The sequence below is a fragment of the Contarinia nasturtii genome, unplaced genomic scaffold (assembly GCF_009176525.2).
Source record: "Contarinia nasturtii isolate CC-2019 unplaced genomic scaffold, AAFC_CNas_1.1 Cnas_scaffold_1037, whole genome shotgun sequence".
Classification (NCBI taxonomy): Eukaryota; Metazoa; Arthropoda; class Insecta; order Diptera; family Cecidomyiidae; genus Contarinia; species Contarinia nasturtii.
Window position 1 is genome coordinate 4,565,925 of NW_022198383.1, and position 20,136 is coordinate 4,586,060.

A 20,136-nucleotide genomic window follows, 5' to 3' on the forward strand; every position below is an offset into this window, starting at 1 on the left:
CAGACCAAGCATCATCTTCCGGAATGGCCGATTTTTCAAGTGATGCATCTTCTTCGCAAGGAGCAAATTCGGCAGCAGGACAATCAGCTTTGGGTCAACGAATTGCGGCTAGAATTAATCAGGCAGTATCCCAAATAAACCAAGGAGCTGCTGGCCAAGCATCATCTTCAGGTGCAGCCGATTCATCGTCAGGAGCGAATTCAGCAATGCCAATTGCACCACAACAAAGCGCCGATCCCCTTGAAAATGCCAGAACCAATCTTATGAGACTTCTACAGAATCAAGGTCATCCATTGCTCAGTCGAATTCTGTTAGGTGTAAATGATAGTGCACGTCAGGCCGAAGCTCAATTACCACAATTGCCAGCACTACCACAACTACCGCAAATACCAGCTTTGCCACAATCAGTTCCTCTCAGACCTGGCCTTATAGCAGGTCCATTGGTTCCTCTCGCACAAATGTTCCGTGCACCGGGTACACGTAGTAAAAAGCACGCCAAACGTGCAACTAAAGAAGAAGACATTTTTGTGACACCAAAACCATTCGACTCGTTAGCAGAGACAACGACAACCAAACGGCCGAGACTCCTTGAACGGTATCGAGCAATGAGCAGTGCCGAAAAAGCAGAAAAGTTTAGCAAAACTCTCGAGAAAATTATGCATGGAGTAACAATTGCCGGGCATGTAGATGGCTACCTAACCAATCGTGCAAAGGAAAGTATCAAGAAGTTGCATAAAATATTCAAAACCAGCGAAGAAAACTAAATTCATATGATTGAATAATTTGTTGTTATCAATTTTAAGTTAACATTTATTTATTTATTGTTGTTTTTTTGTTGTTTAATATTTGATTTGTTGAGTTATTACACCAAAAAAAAAAGTTATTATTAGAAAATAATGTTCTTGCAGTGAAGAAAAACGTTATTAATAATTTTCTCCATTTGAAATTTTCACTCAATTTGAGAAATGAGTGTTTTTTCCCTTATAAACGTTCAGTAAGTGACGTTTCTGAAAACTGTCAACATCATCAATAATTGTCAAAATAAAACTTGAACAATATTACAAAATTTGTGTGTGTTTGTTTTGAAAAACTCAACTTTCTTAAATTTGTTTGGTAAATCTTCAAAATAAATCGAAAATGTTCCGAAGAAAATCAAAGTTGGATGGTAATCCACCAAAACCACCGACAAAGACCGAGATTTTAGAGGATTTGGAAACATTTAACACGAATCACATGAATCGAACACGTCGAAAAGACAGCAATTTTTTGGGGGAACTTTCAACATTTGACGCTTCTAAAAGTGTTTTGGATTCAACGAAAATCACGAAACGCGATCGCAAGGAGTCGGGGAGTGAACAACAATTGGAAGAATGGTGGGACAAATTTGAAAAATTTCTCGATGACATCGAAAAACTGGAAACATACCAAAAACAATTTGAGACGAAAAAAATGAATTTGGCAAAATTGGATGAAACCATTGGTTTGATGGCTGATGATATTCAAACGAGAATTAACGACAGTTTGGGAAAAGCATTGGCCGAAATACCGGACACTGATGATCATGATCTCAAATAAATCTCAATTTAAAAAAAGAAGAAGAAAAAAACACCATTTTTAGTTTATAAGAATCGAATAGCGTTTTATTGAATATTGTATACAAATTCCAGAAAAAATGTGTCAAATTAAACCATTGAAATGCTAGCTTAAAATTAAAATAACAGAAGTTTTCTTTAAAAAAAAACATTGTTTTAGATAAATATCACATAAAGTGAAAGACTAGAAATAAAACCATCAAGGTTCAAACGAAAATTAGAACTTAAAAGTCTATTGCAATTGTGAAATTACCACATAACTTGGAATTAAAATAAATAAAACACAATCAAATTTCGAAGAAAAAATGAAAATAAATAGTAAATTGATTTGATTGTTAAATACAATAATGTCTGTTGTACAATTAATTATTTTGGAATGCACTATGTAAGCAAGTTGTACGCTTCTATCTTTTCAAAAGCAATTTTTAGATTTTTTTTTTCTTTATTAAAAAAACGTTCCTCACGTGTACTGTATTGAGTGAATGGTAACTTTACTGTTCCAAATTCGATTGCGCGTATATAGAAAATTCATGTCTATTCCAATTCCGTAAGTACTTCAACATCACCCGAATCAGCTCGAATATTTTTCGATGTAATCAATTCGGGTTTGTCTATTTCATCACGGCTTTTTGTGCTCGAATCCATCGGATCATAATCATCAAAATCTCTGCTGTACCTATATTGCATCGAAAATATTCAATTAATTTAATGTTTTTTATTTGAAAAAATCAACATTTTCGCCGCCATTCAAATCGGCAAAAAAAGAACTTACCGACTAACAGGTCGACTGTTGATAAAATTTGCCGAAGAATTGGTAGACGTGGCATCATCAGATTGTGCACGTTGTTGCGCTTGGTAAATGAAGTCTGCGGGCAAGTAGGCTGGCAAATCATTGTCATCGTCAGCGTCCATTGGATCGTAGAATGTATCCATATCACTTTCTTCTTGATGCTGTTGCACCATTTCAAGCCACTGAGAATTGTAATTACGGAACTTCTCCAATTTGATGCGAGTTGCCCATTCTGAATTGGTGGCCGCGATCACATCTAAACAGTAATCGCAAACTTTACGTATCTCTGGATTTGTATCGTGCATCAAATCAATCAAATAGGCTGGCGCTTGGGTCTCTTTAATCATATAGTCTCGTGTACTTTCATTGCGAAGAATTTGTTGAAAGACGAAAATAATTTGAAGCACCATTTCGTCATCCTCTTGTTTGGCCTTCAATAGTTCGATCAAAGCCAAAGCAATATCGGATCGACAAAGTAACATTGCACACGCTTCATCGCAAGCACATGTGCCCAAAAATACAACTGTGTCCAATACAAGATCATCAGTCTTGTTGCCCGGAGTGAGAACTTTTTTTATCCATTGAATGAGATCAAAGTTTTGAATGATGGCAGAATAATCCAAATCAGGCAACGATAAATTGCCCAAAATGCCCAGGCATTCAATTGTGAACTTTTGTTCTTCGCATATTGTCAGCATTTGAGCCAAATCGCCGACGAAATCCTATTTTAAAAGTTAACATTAGACATCTTGTTTGAAAAACTAACATAGAATATTGATTATTGATGAAAAAAAACCTACCACAAAATGGCTACGAAGAGATTCATGCTGGGAGATGTTCCGAACCAATTTCATCAAAAGTGAATCTTGATACTTGAACGCACGCGACATTATTGTGTGCAAACGATTATTTTCAACCATTAGTGTCGCGTTTCGTTTATTCAGCGCTAGATTTATGCACAATGCACTCAAATCCATATCAACTTTTGGATTCAAATTCAAAAGCAACATATCAATGGCCAGTGGAACTGCTTCAGTGTATGTAAACATTGATTTAACTTTATCGTCCACACTAAAGTGATACAAGATTTTTGCAGAAATTTCATGGTGTTTTTCGTCGCTCAAGAAGGTCACCATTTTCGGCAACAGACCAATTCGAATCATTTGCGATCGAAGCGAAGCATCAAACGACAAATTGAATATAAGTCGAAGAGTTACATGCAGTAATTCGGTGTCGGTACTTTGTAATATCCTTGGAAATTTTGTAACAATATCCATTCGATTCATTTCGTCTTTGTTGTCACGAATGATGGAGAGTTTTTTCAAAAATGTAACGACCAGCATAAGCAATTCAACACTTTGTCGATCCAATGTTTTCACCAACATTCGAATTATACTTTTACGGCACATTTTCTCCTCAAATGCTGTATTCTCGGCGATATTTAATAATAAATAAAATGCAACACGAATCAATTGCTCCTGCTTTTTTGCAAACACACGCAACTGCTTATTACGTCGATCAAATTCGTCTTTGTTTCGTTTCGGATCGTTTTGAATGTCGCCATTGTCACTTGTTGGACTCAACATTGACGTGGATAGACGATCATGGTAACTGTTATTCAGAGTATGACTTCGGAGTAGAGAAGAAGTCATACTTATCGATTGATTTGACCAATTTCCTGACTTTGGACGTTGTTTCAACTCTGGGATTCGTCGACGTGGTGGTTCCATCTGACAAAAAAAATGAATAAAATCAAATGACTCGAACATTTTTTTTTGTCGAAATAGTATTACCTCTTTTGGTTTCTCCTCGTTGACGAGATCCAAATCATCAAAACTTTTACTTTGGTCTTTTGCAGCTGCATTCAAATTGTCAAAAGATTTCTTGAAGTTCTCCAAATCTGATTGCATTGTGTCGTATCGTTTCAATTCACAGTCAATTACATCCATGCACAAAGATCCAATCTGAAAAATAAAGCGTGCATGTTTAATTATTTCGTACATAACAGAGTGACGTAACTTGTTTGAGTTTAAAAATATATATATAAAAGTTTGCATGTTACAAACTCACCTTATATTGAGTTATAACATTGTGAAACTGTGAGTAAGTGGAAAAACAAAAGAAAGTAAAAACAATATTGGTGGATAAATCCAGACTTTTTCGCCAATCCTCACGTAAAACGCGAGACAATGCACTTAAAACAGCCTCTGTAATGACAAAAAAAATTAAACAAAATTAATTACAATGTAAACTTGAGGGGAGTGGCAATTGCGCACCATTTTTTTGTAATTCCTCAAGGTTATCCGGAACTCGTGCCAATTGTAAAATTAACGCTGATCCACGAATTCGATCCGATAAGTCTTCATACAGTAGATCGACATATTCGTCAATTTTTCGAATGGATGCTTTTTCTGGTTCGGCGGGCGATGCATCTTTTATTGAGTTAGCCGAACCGTACGCTGATTTAAGGCGTGACTGCTTTAGTGAACCAGCACTTTTGTTCATAACGTCAAATCCGTCTGCAAAAATACACACATACACACATATGTACAAAAAAAATCGATACACTCAATTATGGTGAATGGATACAAAATTATATCTCATCTGAAATTGGTCAATTTACCGCTTTCGCTGCGTTTTTTTAAATAGTAAATGATTTGTTGAACTTCAGCTAACTGCGATTTATGGATAATGTCACATTTTTCAACGATTTCTTTGGCCAAAGCAGTTGGATCGCAACGTGAATTAAGTGTTGGCAATCGTAATATACGCTGACAATTCTGTATTTGAAAAAAAAAACACATAAAAAATGGATTGCCGTTATTATTGACGGATATTTTTGGATAAATTGCTTGAGAATTTGTTTTTATTGTCAACTCTAACAAAAATATGCTCACAAAACCAAATGAATAAATTATTTGTTGTGGTTCGATGTGAAATGAGTCACAATACAGCACAGAATGACTGCGTTTGAGTGTAGAACAGTTGCTGAACTGCTACGATACGAGCGAGAAAAATCAATAAAAAAACACTTGCACTCAACTCTTGCCAAATGTCACAACTGTTCCACTACGACCTATGTATGTTTCACTGTATGCAATATACACAAAACACTACAACGCGCGCACATACTGTGTGAATACTGTATGACCACTGCAAATTAACGCACGGCTCATTGCGAGACCGAAGATAATTTGTGCCAATGAAAACAAACACTAGAAAAAAACAACATCATTGCGAAATGTAAATACTGCAATGTACCTTTGATTTTTCTAACATCGCATCACCAGGCTCATTGAACACGGTTGCCTCTAGCGTATAGTTGATGATTATGGCATTTTCAGATGGATGTGGTTCAATACTCCCGCCTTTCAAACGTCTGAAAATGTAAATTTTCGTTTTAGCAAAATAGAGATTTTGAAAACAAACAACATCCAGATGTCTTTCACTTACTTTTTGATATATTTTGCATCTTCTGACTGCATTGCAATAGACCGAGTCGATTTTGAAGCAAAATTTTCACGTTGTTTATCGGTTGCGATGCAATCACTACTATTTGTTGACTCGGCAGTGCTTGGATTTATCGATAACGTTTGAACGATATAACAAAGGTAATGGATCACAAATAAAAATAAAGTGATGCCCGCAACAAAATTAAATAGCTCAGCAAACATACACGTTCACTTCAATCGATCCACTCAATTAGTTATTTGTTAAGTATCGATAATAATAGATGTTAACCACTGGGCTGGCTGGCCAACACAAACAAATAAAAAATCATAAGAAAATAAAATCGAGAAACGAAACTAAAAGTGAACGTAGCTATAATTGGAATGAAATGTTACAATCAAAATTTGTTCGAACTCAAAACGCACACACATTGAACTACTCCATGTTTGTATGGATATTCATTTAAAATGTCTATTGTCAAACAATTTTTTTTCTTTTAAATTATTTTCACGGTCCCAGTTTTGGTAGGTAGATTCTCTTTAAATTTGTTCATTTGACCCAATTATATATTTTGTGTGTCGTTGACATTGGATGTCATGAGCCGAACGCAAATTCAATGTCACTTTTATTAAATACTAAACAACCACTCTTATTCTCTTTTCGGAACATATCGCCGTCAAAGACAGTGCGTATTGATGCGATAGTGTTGCCATATTTCAACCAAATTGAATCGATATAAGTCAAAGTGAGTGTGCGTTTTCGTTACATTCGAATAACCATTTTAACTTTATTGTTTACATTTTTCGACGCTTTCGAGTGATTTCTTTCGGCTTTGAAGTAGAAGAAATTATTGTTTTTCCAAAATCTAAACGACTCTGGTCTATTTTAAAATAGTCAAAAATTTACAAACAACATCTGAACATTGAACGAAGAACGTTTCCATCACAATAAAAATAAAAAAAATCGTTACTCACGAGTAAGGCGCATTTATTTCGATGCATTCAATTGATATAGACAAAATATTTTAATAAAAACATCGGTATGAATCAATGATACCGTATGATCATGACATATATATTCGTAAATATACAAAGGAAAATAATTACATTCATATTTTCAATCAATTATCAAATGTTTGTTCTAGAAAATGTAAATCTTGTTCCAAATCTAGTGAATTTGCCCATGAAATGAAGTATTTTCACGGTAACAGATAAGACCTATGTTTGTCAACAAAACCAGCTGTTAACTTGTAATTTGATCTACTGCCTTACCTAATTCTAAAGGATATTTTTTTTTGCTTATCTCTCCCTTTATTTCATTTCGTGAGCACATGTTTTAAGACTTTTTTACAGTTTTCATGATTGAAATTCACGACCACTTGTATCATAACTTATTGATATAGATTAGATGACATTTATTATTAGTTAACATATTTATGATCTCTAACGTATTAAATTCAATTAGTGGTGTGACAGATCATTTGTCACTTACATTAGTTTGAAACGTTGGCATTAAAACAGGTAAAAAAAAACAAGTGGCATAAAATATTGGAAAAAGAATAAAGTGTATATTTTTTTTATAGAAACTGAATAGAGAGATTGCTTCTTCTTATGCAAAAACTGATATTAATCAAAATAAATGTCATCATAAAATATATATTTTCGTGATACGTGACTAACAATTAGGTTTAGAATCAAAGCATGAATAAATAATTAAAATAGTTAAGTTAAAATATCAAATTATTGTTGTATATTTTCAGTATAGAAATCGCACGTTACTGAAAAGGTGTAAATAAATTGAAGTTATGGAAAAACTCGTAATATTTGATACAGATATGGGCACCGATGATGCTTGGGCCCTACAAATGATGCTAAAAGCCGAAACACATTTAAAAAACGTAAAAATACTTGCGATTACAGTTTCACATGGAAACACAACAGTTGAAAATGTAATAAAAAACACGTACCGAATTTTGGATGGTCTAGATCGAACCGATGTAAGCCGATTTATTTCAATCAATCAATTGAGATCGATTTATTGAAAGCATTTTTTATAGATTCCAATTTACAAAGGAGCGACAGAAGCACTAATTCCGGTTGAACTAAATATAGTAAAGTTCAACGGTAATAATGGTTTTTCTGACGTTGATTTTTGGGATACAAATGTTTATCCCAGTGACGTTAATACGTTGGTTCAACCGAAACATGCTGTTGAAATCATCAGAGATCTGATATTAGAGGTTAGTTCATCTGTCATAATTGAGAACCATATCAAAATACAATTAATTTTCTTCTTGTATTCAAAGCATCCACACAAAATATCACTTATTTGCCTCGCGCCATTAACCAATATAGCATTGGCCATCAAAACTTATCCAGAGATCAGGGACAAAATTTTTGAGATTTATATAATGGGTGGCAATATTAAAGGTTAGAAAGCGAAAAACACAATGCTTATATGTTGTTGTTGTAATCGATTTTGAACGTACTTTCAGGAATAGGAAACACAACATCATCCGCTGAATTCAATTTTTACGTGGATCCAGAAGCGGTACACATTGTTTTTGCTACACTTAAGTGTCCGATGACTGTTCTTCCTTGGGAATGTTGCCTTGAAGATAGTCTCTTTATATCGAAGGTGCGGAGATTATAACTGATTTAAAACCATTTCGATAATATTCACTCGATTGTTCGATTTTCGCAGGAATGGAGATTCAAAAATTTGGAAAACGTCAACTGCAAAAATATAGAACTAATGAATAAATTTGATCAAATTGCATACAAAGACGGTGACTGTTTTATGCCATGCGATGCATATTTGACGGCAGTCTTTCTATTTCCGGAAAAATGCATACGAAGCAAAAAACAGTTCCACGCAACGATTGAACTACAAGGACTTCATACTCGTGGACAAATGATATTAGATCATAGACAAATTAATGAATACAACGTCACCGTCATTGAAACTGTGCACGAAGATGAAATAAAAAATTCTCTTCTGTTTACCGTCAAATAGCTTATAAGAGACAGTGACGTCATCTTACTTTTTGACAAATTGTAAACTAACGAATAAAATCTATTTTATGATAATTTTTTTATACTGTTGTTGTGAATTCTTTGGCGACTTTGACTCGAGCTATTAACTCGTTTATATCATATAAATTGTTCTATTTTTATCATCCAAATGTTTGCATTCAAAATACGAAAATAAATCGAATCAGACTTAAAGAAATTACATGAAGACACTATAACAATTTCAAAATTCGATATCAAAATTTTTATCAAAAATCCAGAAGGGATTATAATCTGTGAAATAATACAACGCTTGAGCTTTATTTAATTTGTCAGAACGCATATCAACATGCTCATTATCGAATTAACTCAATATAACCAGACGTCATAAGCAGTAAGTTAGTTTCATACGATCTGCGAAACAAGGCAGATTAAAGAAATACTCAGTGTATCATATGTGAGAATTTTCACTACACAATTTTTTATTGTTTGCAAAGTTCGAAAATATAATAAATTCTGTAATCTGTGAACAAAAAGCTTCAGAAAATCACTTGTTTGACTAATTAATTGATGATTCATATTTAAAAAGGTCTTTTGAAAGTTATTTTTAAATACAAATGTAGCGTGTATCAGACGAAAGAAAAAGAGTTGAGCATTTACAAAGATATCAGGCACTCTGTATTGTCTCAAAGATCAAAATAATATAGGGCATTTAAAATGTCCCAAGCAAAAGGTGAACAGCCACTGATATATTACACACATCAAGAGGCAAATCACCAAAGATAATACACACATTTACATCTTTTTTGTGTTCATTTTTTACAACTTACTTATTCTTTTTTATGTGAGTGCAATATGCATATGCCCCATCAAATTTAATCATACGTTTTGTTGGAGTTGTGGAGTTATCGATACATTGCCGTTAAATAAGAACTCTGATTATTTCATTATATTTATAGCTGTAGTTGAACAACTTATTTGTAAACTCAAATATTCTATCGCGGTTTATGCAGTGTTTGTGAATCATTCAAGTCAATATCACGTTAAAATGACGACGGAAACAACAGAAAAATATGTTGTATTTGAAACAGATATGGGTGCTGACGACGCCTGGGCGCTGCAAATGCTACTGAAAGCAGAAAAACATTTAAAAAATGTAAAAGTGTTGGCAATTACAATAGTGAATGGCAATACAACGGTTGAAAATTCGATTAAAAACACATACCGTATCTTGGACGGCCTTGATCGCACTGACGTAAGTTAATATCTGTTTTATACGTTAAATTGAAATGATTGAAACCCATTGATTTTTAGATTCCAATTTACAAAGGCGCAACAGAGGCATTAATTCCAGGGGAGCTGAAGAGAGGAACATGGTACGGTGGAAATGGATTTTGTGACGTTGATTTTTGGGATACAAATGTTTATCCCAGTGACGTAAAAACGTTGGTTCAACCGAAACATGCTGTTGAAATCATCAGAGATTTGATATTAGAGGTTAGTTCATCTATCATAATTGAGAACCATATCAAAATACAATTAATTTTCTTCTTGTATTCAAAGCATCCACACAAAATATCACTTATTTGCCTCGCGCCATTAACCAATATAGCATTGGCTGTTAAAACTTATCCAGAAATCAGAGACAAAATTTGTGAAATTTTCATAATGGGCGGAAATTTTCAAGGTCAGTTCGATGTCGTTCTCAAATGTGGTTTATGTGGAATAGCTAATAGATTTAAAAATGTGGCTATACTTTAAGGAGTTGGAAATACAACATCGTGTGCTGAATTCAATTTTTACATTGACCCAGAAGCTGTCCATATCGTACTGGAAACAGTAACCTGTCCCATTATTATTCTTCCTTGGGAATGTTGTCTTGAAGAAAATCTCTTAATATCGACAGTAAGAAAAATGTCATCAATTTTAACGCATATCTACTAGAAATAGTAAGCTAATAAGTTGTTTTTCCTTTTAGGAATGGAGATTCAAAACATTTGAACACGTTAAATGTAAGAACGTGGCATTGTTCAATGAAATAGATGAAATTGCATATAAAGACTGTGATTCTTTCGCACCGTGTGATGCTTATTTGACAGCGGCATTTTTATTTCCCGAAAAATGTATACTCACAAAACGACAATACCATGCCACAATTGAATTGCAAGGAGCACATACTCGGGGGCAAGTCGTTTTGGATCACAACCGTCGAAACAAACACAATATCACCATGATTCAAACTATGAATGAGGAGGAAGTGAAAAACGCTTTAATTTTAGCTGGCACACCCCAATGATGAAGAATTACAATTATCCACCATTATTTTGGGTCAATTCTTTATTAATTTAATATAAGTATGTCACGCTGATTTTACAATAAAAATGTTTTTATTTCTTTTTTGCGGCTTTTGGTTTTTTGCTCTTTTTCTTCGGTCGATATGGTCCCAATTGTTTGCGAACCATTGTTCCACGCCACCAAGCTTGAATTTTTGTAGCTGCTTTTTGTTTGCTTGCTTCCATTTTTCTGATTTCCTCTAATTGTTTCTGTTCAATGTAATACTCCTCAATAAATTTTGCTCTTTCTTCGTATTGATGGCGAATCAATTCATATTTGGATTTAACATCTTCAATGTTATCTTCGGTATGCTTTATTTGTTCGTCCAGTTCTATTCGTTCGGTTTCGTATCTTTGTTGCCATGATTTGATTGAATCTTCCAATTTCGTGCATTTTGCCCGATAAAATGCAAGAATTTCATTGATAACGACCAACTCGCGTTCCTATCCAACAATAAAAACGAATTTTCTTAATGGGTTAGCAAAGATATAAACCATGATATGATTATTTTATATCACTACTACTCGACAATATGAAAAAAAGTACTCAAGACTGAAAAAAAAAAAAAAAAATATCAACACCAGTGTCATACCGTCTTCTCTTCATAATCATCACGAGACTGATACAAAGTTTTGAGTTCATGGTTAAAAACTGCATCTACTTGCTCTTGACGAGCATTTTCCCATTTTTTCACCATATTCGCTTCGAAGCGATTTGTTTTTTCTCGGTTCTCACATTCCGTTTTCAAATTGAACAAATCTTCATCCAACTTCAAAATGAGATCTTCATTTTTTTTACGATTATGCTTAAGCTCTTTGTGTAACTCTTCCAATTTTTCAATGTTTTCACAGTAGGCTTTCAATAAACTATATTCATCATATGCTTCACGATTTTCACTGAAAATAAATTCAGCAAAATTTCGAAAAGCACCATTCTCTATGTCTTTGCAACACATTTCCAAGGCAAAACGAATGACTTCAATATCGGATTCGAGTTTACTAATTGACATTGCTTTGAAGCACTCCCGAAGCGGTTCCAATGTTTCCTCGTTATAAAATCTATCGAGAATTGGCTTGTTGAATCGAACGTGCATCGGCGGCTTGGAAGTCGGTAGCTCAACGATTTTTCCATCGGAACCACTATTTACAACAACTATTTTCGAGATTGTTTCTTTCAACACAGACACTAATGCTGATTTTTCAAAATGTGACAATAACAATGGCTTTTGTAATCTTTCACAATCGTCTTCGTCCAATTTATGTTGTGCTTTTGATAAATATTTCATATAGTCTTTATAAAACGTAATTTGTATGTTTCTTTTATTCCAGTCCATTTTTGGGTTTTAAACAGTAATACAAGTTATGCAGCTCGAATATTATTCAGTAACTGTTACAGCACACATGAATATTCAAGGGATCATTGTTTATCGTCCACAAACTATGAACGCATCGGTTGCTATGCAACCTTTTTGGTGCCTTTTATACAAATCTCGTGAAGTTTTCATACATACATTTATTGCATTTTGTTGACTCAAAATTTATCGGATTTATCAAATGGTATGCAAAAACTTTCTTACCAAAATATATAATTTCACCAAGTCTCACCCCATACAAAATTTTCGAATTTTGACTCAAAAGACTCTATTATCAATAACTTATTGACAATAAGACAACATTTTTTCATGTCTCTTAATTCAATCAGGGAGTTTAAAAAAAAATACTTTGGTTGCTTGCTACGTGGTAGCAAAACAATAAATGAATAAAATTAAAAGCATTTAATGAAAATGAAATAGTAAATTCACTGATGTGTATTATTTGTGTTTCAATTCACTTTCATCGTCGCTCGCATAGCAATGAAATAACAACAACAATTCACTATCATTAAATTAACATCAATTGATTCAATTGCGTGGAATTTCGGAAACAGTTGATTGATGCCATTCGCTTTTATAATTCTTTATGTAACCATTAAAGTGCATTTTCTGCAATAAGTTAGCGATCCCGACTTAATATTTATGTATAACGTCTTCAATTGAACATTGAGTACATAACAATTGGAAAAATTTAATATATATTTATTCATTATTTGTGCATTTATTCACTGTTTTCAATAATTTTAAATACAAACACATTATAAACTACTTTTTTGGTATAAATACTAATAAATTTAGTAGAAGTCAATTATGAATTTTCAATTTAAAAATAAATTTTCAACGTCTTGATGAATATGGTGGTGTTGTAAAGATTTTTCGCTCTTTACGTATCGTGCTATTCAATAGTCGAGCGTTCGGTGTACCTAAAATTAAAAGAATAGCATACTTTAGTGAGTGAACGAAACAGCTCAATTGAAATGGAAAGGAAAAGAAAATAACCGAAGAATGAGTATTTTCCTGCTTTTTGACTGTCTGCTCTGGTTGATACGGCATTGATAAAACGAGCCCAGAAATTGGCAGGAATTTTTAATAAGTTTTCCATTACCTAATGGTTTCAATATATTTGGTTTATTTTCATTCGAATCAAATGGAATTTCATGAACTTCTCAAAACACTACTTACGTCTTTTTGTACCATTGTCTCTGATAAAATAGCATGGTGATCAATGTCTGAACATGAATATCCCAATACAGTCGGACCGAAAATTTTTGCCAAATTTTCGATTGGCATTTGCACCGTTTTTGAATTGGCAACTCTACAAAAATCCAAAAATCATGATTAAAAAAACCATCTCTGCCTCTCTCAACATTTTAACAGATACGAACCTTTGCAAATGTAGGATAAGATATGCCAATGTATCGCGATTGGCTTGCGGTAATAGGTCAATAGCATTATAGAGTTGTCGTTCAATCTTTTTCTCTTCGATTGATTGGACGGCATTCGAAAAGTTTTTCCAGAGATTCGATGGAATAAGCGGCTCTCGTAAGCCACGTAAAAAGTCTTTGATGCATCCGCAAATTACGTGAATGTCAACAGTGGATAAATTCAGCGTTGATTTTCCACGTAATATTCGTTCTTTGAGTAATTTGATTTCCTTTTCTGAACCAGATACACGATAAATACCTAGGCATGATCAGAAGAAAAGAATGAAAAATATTGAAATTAATCAATAGGTAATGGAACAAGAATGGAAAAAGAATCAAAGGAATGGATCAGAAATTGTAGAGTAATGGAATAGTAATTTTTAAGTAAGTATGCTACGATAAATACCCTTTTCCGACAGACCCCGCGATTCCACCTATCAAAATATTTAATTATTATCATTATTTATTCAGTGCAATGAAAGTTTTCATATGAAACAAACCTCGCTGATGCAATGCACAATAAGTGGCGGTATCATCGGATTTTCAGCCGGAACATAATCTGATATATGACCGTGTTTTCCGTGTTTATCATGACTTTTCGGAACACAAGCGATTGTATAGTGTGCCTTACAGTCGGTGTGAAGATATATGCTACACATACGGCATTTCAGAGCTGATGTTCCGAAACGTAATCTAAAATTCAAAATATACTTCCGTTACATTCAATGTTTTACACACAAATTATGATTATCACACACTTTTTCAGACAATAGACGCATGATTCCGACCGTATAATGGTACGACTATTGAATTCATGCTGGCGAGCTGGTATGTTTGGCAATAGCTTTTCATTTCTATTGGTAATCTCTTCCAATGGTGGTGCACTCGGCACGGGCGAATCTTTCGCCAAATCAAATGTTTTCTTTGAGTCAATCGATAGCTTCGATGCAATGGATAACGTTGATGATCCAATTGATTGCTTCGTTGGAGTTGTCGTCACAATCTCGGGATAATTTTCACTTGCTTGATTTTCGGTATCAATCTTTCGGAATTTTTCATAAAGCGCTGCATTTGGAACGGCCTCAATTTTTGAAACGGCCTCAATCGGGCCATTATCTTGTGGTATTGTTATTGTAGCCGTGGCTATCAGTTGATCTGGTTCATCTAGATCAAATATACTTGTGTTTTCTGCAGAAAAATGACGGTTTAAATATTTGAAGAGATCAGATTAGCGGAACACACTTACTTTTGCTGTATAAATCCATGCTCCGTCTGGCACTGCGGCGCCTTTGTTTCGACTCTACGAATGAAATGTTTGTTGTTGTCGTTGATGGACAATGCTTTTTAAATGGTTTTGTCGTTTCAAGAAAATCATCATCGAACTGAGTCATCGATAAGTCTGACAAAAACGACCCAGTTGAATTGATCTCATTGCAATATCGATCTTCGTATCGGTTTGATCTGGATCCTCGTTTGTGTGACATATTCAACGATGCCAATGTGTCACGAACATTATTGTTTAGCCCTCGGTCCGTATGCAAGAAATCGCACACGGTTGAGAGTTTGTCTTCCTAGAAAAATGTACCAAATTGTTTGTTATTATCGGCTCCTTTTCGCATCTGTCATTGAGTTGAGAGAGGGTTGCTTTAACCCTTCAATCGAAATTTTCTTACCAATTGGCGCTTTGCCTTGCTCTCGGCCTCAAGCAATCGACGAGCATGGAACAATTTCGTTTCAAAATCCAATCGCTCTTGTATACAGTCATCGTATTTTCTTTGTAATCGATCCAGCTCCTTTTGTAAACGTTGCGCCTCGGCAATTGTTTCTTGCCATTGCATACGACTTTCACCCATGATGTGAAGGAAACGACGAAATTCTGGATTTGAAATTTATTTTTTTGAATTATAAACTTTTATGTCAAACGTGTTTTATGTGAAAAAGAGCCAAATTAAACAAATAGTTCCCAAATCGTACCAATTTCGGCTGTACCATCTGTCAAAACATCTTGACATCGTTGTAATTCGTCAAAATTTGCTACTATCGACGATATTTCCATTCTTTTTTTATTATTATTATTTTTTTCACTTCGTATTTACCAAAATGGATCGAATTAATTCTTTTGGTTTTCAATTTTAAGAAAATTTTAGATTATTTCCACATGTACACTAATCATTCAATGCATTGGAATTCTATACACGGAGCGTCTCATACTATATTTTTAATAAATTTGAAGTTATTTCTTTCAAACTTTTTTTTGAATCAACTTTTTTCGATTTATTTCAATTCAAACAAAAAACACATCGTCTATAAACAAAACGAACGGCTATTATTTCTGTTTTGGATATATATCCGTTCACCAATCCAACTCTAACCGAAAGCAAGCCTACTCCAATACTCTAACTGCACGCATCATATTGCACCTTTGATTTTGAACACATTTGAGTTGAATGCATGTGGCGTACCAACTTTACGTCACGAATATTTCACTCATTTTATACGCGCCATATTTTTGAATGTGTTGTTGTTTATATCGAGAATTATTTTAAATGGTGGGATTTTTTTTATTTTCTTTTTTTTTCAAAATATTTGAAAATTTTATATTGATTTTTCTTTAGAAAGCAATGAAAACACCAAAAAATGCTTTTTTCTTATAATTTCGTAAAAATTTAAAAGGTAAAATTACCAAGTAAACATTGAATTAAAGTAGAGGAAATTCCCTCTAAAAATGCAATAACAATTAAAAATTATTGATCCAATTCATATTTAGTAAAAATGCAACAAAAAAATATTTTTTCCTAGCGTCATAGTGGCTGTGTACTGATCATTTTGCTACATAATTTTTTTCCAAAATTTATGGTTTAAATTAAGTGTAGAGAAAGTGTAGGTAAGCGTACAACATTTTGTTTCGAAGTATACCTGGATTTTTTTTTTCGGAAAATCGACCTCTTTTTTGGCCATCCTCATAATTTTGCCCAGGGTATCGATTTTCTAAATCCAACATTTTATGTAACGTCTTAAAAAAGTGTAAAAAAGTCATAGTGACTTCTTTTTTATTTCGGTTGTCTGAAAATATAACGCAAAGGATGAATGAATGGTTCTATATCTGAAAAATAAACTTATTGTTTGAAATAGTTGTTTGTTTAAAAATATAAAAATAAAACGAAAAAAGGTAACTTTTAGGTAGGTAGATTTCATTAGATACCTATCTCTTCTCTAAGTAATATATAAGTTTTGACTGATAAAACTGAAGCAGTAATCCATCGAAATATTCAAGAAATGTTGCATGACCTGAATTAAAAGAATAACAATGTTTTATAAATATGGACTAATAAATACATCGTACCACAAACTGCCGATCCATTTTCGTATTGTATACATAAACGATCATGCGACGTTGTGGTTATTGGTTTTAATTGATGCTAATTAAAACGAGTATATAACAAAATTTATTGTATTGCTGGTCATTGAAAATTCAGCTTATTGGACGGATGTGATTTTTTTGATACAACAGTCTTATAACAGCTAAAGAATACACTAGAAGAGCAAAAGTCAGACTAAAACAAATTAAATTCTGATTTAAAACCGTCATTTTGTTAGTGTAAAATACGACTGGTAATAAAAAAAAACGTTAAGTGTTCACACAATTCATTGCGATCACAAAATACATTGAGGACAAAAAGTCGCTATTAGAAAAGTGAGAAATGCACAGCCGGCACAAATTCCACCTACATTGCGCCGAAAGCGTCAATTGTTAAAAAGTCTTTCAACTTGAGAAATACAAGTGAGCAAAATGAACAAAATCATTTGCACACTTAACGTTTGTTATTATAAAATGCGAGGGCGCAACGACACTTTTTGTACTGCAAACGATTCCAGTTGTGATCGGTATTGATCGTTGTATATGTGGAATTGTGTATATACGTATGAGATAACAAATATATTAAAAAAACACACACATATCTCGTACACCGGCACCGCAAAAGTGTGAATAACGTGTACTATTTGCACTTATCGTTCTTTCTGTTATATTTTTTTTGTCTACAGACTGGAGCGATGAGATAGTAAAACAGTAACTGAATTGCGCATGTATTGTCTCGCACATTTCGTACAATTAATCATCACAAGTACCTTATCCAACTTATAAACACATTTCACTCAATTTATTCCATGTGACACTTCTTCTTTATCACTTGTTCATTTAATGTATTTGTTCCAAATTGAAAGGTCGTTTTATACTTATCTTGACTTAGTCTTTACCAAAATACTCAGACGAATGGGAGCGTCAGTGTAAATTAGATGATATAACTTGTTCGCACGAAAAACCGCAACAACAACGCTTTCCGCGAAATAAGAACAAACCATGGTTAAAGATCGAATGGAGGAATTGAAAAGGGTAAAATAAAAAAAATGAGTGAATATACTGAAAATAAAATAAAATCGTTCGTTTCATTTTTCAGTTGTGCAATAGCCAACAAAATAACTTGAGAGACACAGTTATCGATATTAAAGCCAACAAAGTGGAATTACAAATTGAAAATATTCTCAGTGAAGTGAGTTCATGGTTTTTTTTATTCTGGCACAGGCCATTGTTGAAAGAATTTCAATTTGGTACAATTTAAATTCACATTTCGGTGCTGTTTTTTTTCTCTCAAAGTACACAACAATCAGACAATGGCTCCAAATAATTCGGGAAAACATCGAAACAATGAAAGGATACATACGTGAAATGTCTCAAACATTTCAATCATCGTCACAAAAATGTGAGTCATGTTTGTTCAATATGTTTATATTGCACTCTTTATATAGCAGTTAATCACTCTTTTTTTGAATGAAAAAAATTCAAAATAACTTATTCGGTTGAATCATTGCACATATTTTCCCTTCTTCTCTTTCGCACTCCTGAGATTGAATGTCGAGATAAGGAATGATACTGCTTTGTTTTACTTTGTGCGTGCTTACAAAAAATACATATTAGAAGAAACGCGAGAAGAGAGAGATGCAACGAAAGTATATGCAATGTCATGACCGAACCTATTCAATTAATCAATCAAATAGATCCCTATGAGTTACACACATTTTGTTTAACTCACGTTATCATACTTACAAATCTCGGCCCGTGCCGTTTAAAATTGCAGCGTTGCCGGAAAATATGGAGAAGCTGCGATTGGAAAATATGTCTCTATGTCAACGGGTCTATTCTCACATGAAAGAACACGAAATTGATTTGCCAAAGTCCGAGGACACCAGTGTGATTGCTCGAGTGAAACGATTACATTTTTATTCGGTTCGAGAGGACTTTATTGGCGTTTGGAAGCGCCACGAACAATTTTTAGCCGAGTATGAAGAACGTGTAAAGAAGACAATTCAGCGTCAAGCAAAAATTGGTATAATTATATTTTGCAACATTTTGGATTAAACAAATTACAGAAATGAATCTTTGACGTTTTATTAAAGTTGATGCATATATTACGGAAGAGGAAACCGAAGCATTAATTGCTGCAAATAACACTGGTTCATTTTTTGTTGGCAATGTGAGTTTGTTTGAGAATAATTTATCAATGAATCTCTAACGTTTAATGAATAATCGTTTTTTTCACTTTCAAGCTCCTTGAACAAACCGAAACAGAGCGTAACAAATTACGCGAGTTGCTCGTACGGCATTCCGAATTGGAGAAGGTGGAGAGATCATTGATCGAAGTACGCGACATGTTTCTAAGAATTTCCGCTTTGGTCATCGAACAGGTACAATTTATTTTATATCAAACGATGTTCTTCATCTCAATGAATGGTGGTGGTGTTGTTTTTAGAGCCCTCTGATATCGCAAGTTGAATACTTTGCGCAACAAGCCACCCTCAATATTGATAAGGGTGCAGCAAAACTCGAAAAAGCACGTGAAATGAAAATCAAACGAATGAAGGTACCACTAATCAATCGAATATAAGTGCATTTATTTGTATACATTTTGAAACCATTTTCATTTGTTTTCAGTGGAAAATCTGGTTTTTGTTCTGGTTGGCCGTTATTTTAACCGTGATTATTCTTATTCTAATATTTGTCGATTAATATAATAATATGAAATTCGAAATATATTTTTTGTGTATATTTAACTCTAATTTTTTTGTTTAATATCAGCCGAATATTCCGTTTAGATTTTTTTCAGTT

At 33.6% G+C, this 20,136-nt stretch overlaps 8 protein-coding genes across 20 annotated transcripts in view; 5 read left to right on the forward strand and 3 right to left on the reverse strand.

Moving 5' to 3' along the window:
* Window positions 1-874, forward strand: part of LOC116343621 (actin cytoskeleton-regulatory complex protein PAN1-like) — a 3,461-nt gene extending 2,587 nt beyond the window's left edge. For 2 of the 3 annotated variants that reach the window (XM_031771808.1, XM_031771809.1), the window contains exon 7: window positions 1-874. This exon ends at the window's left edge or, in 1 of these variants, runs on beyond it. In XM_031771808.1, coding sequence (XP_031627668.1) covers window positions 1-764 — 764 coding nt within the window. In that variant the 3' untranslated portion in view covers window positions 765-874. The other variant, XM_031771807.1, reaches the window with a different exon arrangement.
* A 134-nt stretch (window positions 875-1,008) lies between these two features.
* Window positions 1,009-1,715, forward strand: LOC116343622. Its single transcript, XM_031771810.1, has one exon. The coding sequence runs from the start codon at window positions 1,138-1,140 to the stop codon at window positions 1,573-1,575; it is 438 nt and encodes a 145-aa protein (XP_031627670.1). The 5' UTR covers window positions 1,009-1,137; the 3' UTR covers window positions 1,576-1,715.
* Window positions 1,716-1,884: 169 nt separating this feature from the next.
* On the reverse strand, window positions 1,885-6,456 carry LOC116343620 (kinesin-associated protein 3). 2 transcript variants are annotated; one of them, XM_031771805.1, is made up of 9 exons: window positions 5,836-6,456; window positions 5,644-5,761; window positions 5,006-5,162; window positions 4,659-4,901; window positions 4,453-4,589; window positions 4,176-4,346; window positions 3,183-4,112; window positions 2,365-3,104; window positions 1,885-2,268 (listed from the first exon to the last, which is right to left on the reverse strand). In XM_031771805.1, the coding sequence occupies exons 1-9, from the start codon at window positions 6,054-6,056 to the stop codon at window positions 2,127-2,129; spliced, it is 2,859 nt and encodes a 952-aa protein (XP_031627665.1). In that variant the 5' UTR covers window positions 6,057-6,456; the 3' UTR covers window positions 1,885-2,126. The 2 variants fall into 2 exon arrangements, with proteins under 2 accessions (XP_031627665.1, XP_031627666.1); XM_031771806.1 differs by lacking the exons at window positions 5,644-5,761; window positions 5,836-6,456 and adding an exon at window positions 5,280-5,414.
* Window positions 6,457-6,652: 196 nt separating this feature from the next.
* On the forward strand, window positions 6,653-8,929 carry LOC116344081 (pyrimidine-specific ribonucleoside hydrolase RihA-like). 7 transcript variants are annotated; one of them, XM_031772464.1, is made up of 6 exons: window positions 6,653-6,808; window positions 7,592-7,828; window positions 7,889-8,071; window positions 8,138-8,261; window positions 8,327-8,469; window positions 8,536-8,929. In XM_031772464.1, exons 2-6 carry the CDS (start codon window positions 7,637-7,639, stop codon window positions 8,845-8,847), a joined length of 954 nt encoding a protein of 317 aa, XP_031628324.1. In that variant the 5' UTR covers window positions 6,653-6,808; window positions 7,592-7,636; the 3' UTR covers window positions 8,848-8,929. The 7 variants fall into 7 exon arrangements, with proteins under 7 accessions (XP_031628324.1, XP_031628330.1, XP_031628328.1 ...); XM_031772470.1 differs by having other exon boundaries at window positions 7,597-7,828; XM_031772468.1 differs by lacking the exon at window positions 6,653-6,808 and adding an exon at window positions 6,977-7,035 and having other exon boundaries at window positions 7,597-7,828.
* A 334-nt stretch (window positions 8,930-9,263) lies between these two features.
* On the forward strand, window positions 9,264-11,240 carry LOC116344038 (inosine-uridine preferring nucleoside hydrolase-like). Of its 4 annotated transcripts, none has more exons than XM_031772406.1 (6): window positions 9,264-9,687; window positions 9,803-10,098; window positions 10,158-10,340; window positions 10,407-10,530; window positions 10,606-10,748; window positions 10,822-11,240. In XM_031772406.1, the coding sequence occupies exons 2-6, from the start codon at window positions 9,892-9,894 to the stop codon at window positions 11,137-11,139; spliced, it is 975 nt and encodes a 324-aa protein (XP_031628266.1). In that variant the 5' UTR covers window positions 9,264-9,687; window positions 9,803-9,891; the 3' UTR covers window positions 11,140-11,240. The 4 variants fall into 4 exon arrangements, with proteins under 4 accessions (XP_031628266.1, XP_031628264.1, XP_031628267.1 ...); XM_031772404.1 differs by having other exon boundaries at window positions 9,264-9,576; XM_031772407.1 differs by having other exon boundaries at window positions 9,264-9,432.
* On the reverse strand, window positions 11,178-12,462 carry LOC116343684 (dynein regulatory complex protein 9). Its single transcript, XM_031771890.1, has 2 exons — window positions 11,770-12,462; window positions 11,178-11,620 (listed from the first exon to the last, which is right to left on the reverse strand). Exons 1-2 carry the CDS (start codon window positions 12,460-12,462, stop codon window positions 11,231-11,233), a joined length of 1,083 nt encoding a protein of 360 aa, XP_031627750.1. The 3' UTR covers window positions 11,178-11,230.
* An 807-nt stretch (window positions 12,463-13,269) lies between these two features.
* On the reverse strand, window positions 13,270-16,478 carry LOC116344006 (rac GTPase-activating protein 1-like). Its single transcript, XM_031772363.1, has 10 exons — window positions 15,948-16,478; window positions 15,647-15,849; window positions 15,220-15,544; window positions 14,732-15,161; window positions 14,474-14,666; window positions 14,380-14,407; window positions 13,935-14,232; window positions 13,732-13,864; window positions 13,549-13,654; window positions 13,270-13,472 (listed from the first exon to the last, which is right to left on the reverse strand). The coding sequence occupies exons 1-10, from the start codon at window positions 16,027-16,029 to the stop codon at window positions 13,387-13,389; spliced, it is 1,884 nt and encodes a 627-aa protein (XP_031628223.1). The 5' UTR covers window positions 16,030-16,478; the 3' UTR covers window positions 13,270-13,386.
* A 1,091-nt stretch (window positions 16,479-17,569) lies between these two features.
* On the forward strand, window positions 17,570-20,087 carry LOC116344261 (syntaxin-4). Its single transcript, XM_031772727.1, has 9 exons — window positions 17,570-17,585; window positions 18,224-18,366; window positions 18,431-18,523; window positions 18,628-18,733; window positions 19,109-19,357; window positions 19,428-19,504; window positions 19,578-19,715; window positions 19,781-19,891; window positions 19,963-20,087. Exons 2-9 carry the CDS (start codon window positions 18,334-18,336, stop codon window positions 20,035-20,037), a joined length of 882 nt encoding a protein of 293 aa, XP_031628587.1. The 5' UTR covers window positions 17,570-17,585; window positions 18,224-18,333; the 3' UTR covers window positions 20,038-20,087.
* The last annotated feature ends 49 nt before the right edge of the window (window positions 20,088-20,136 follow it).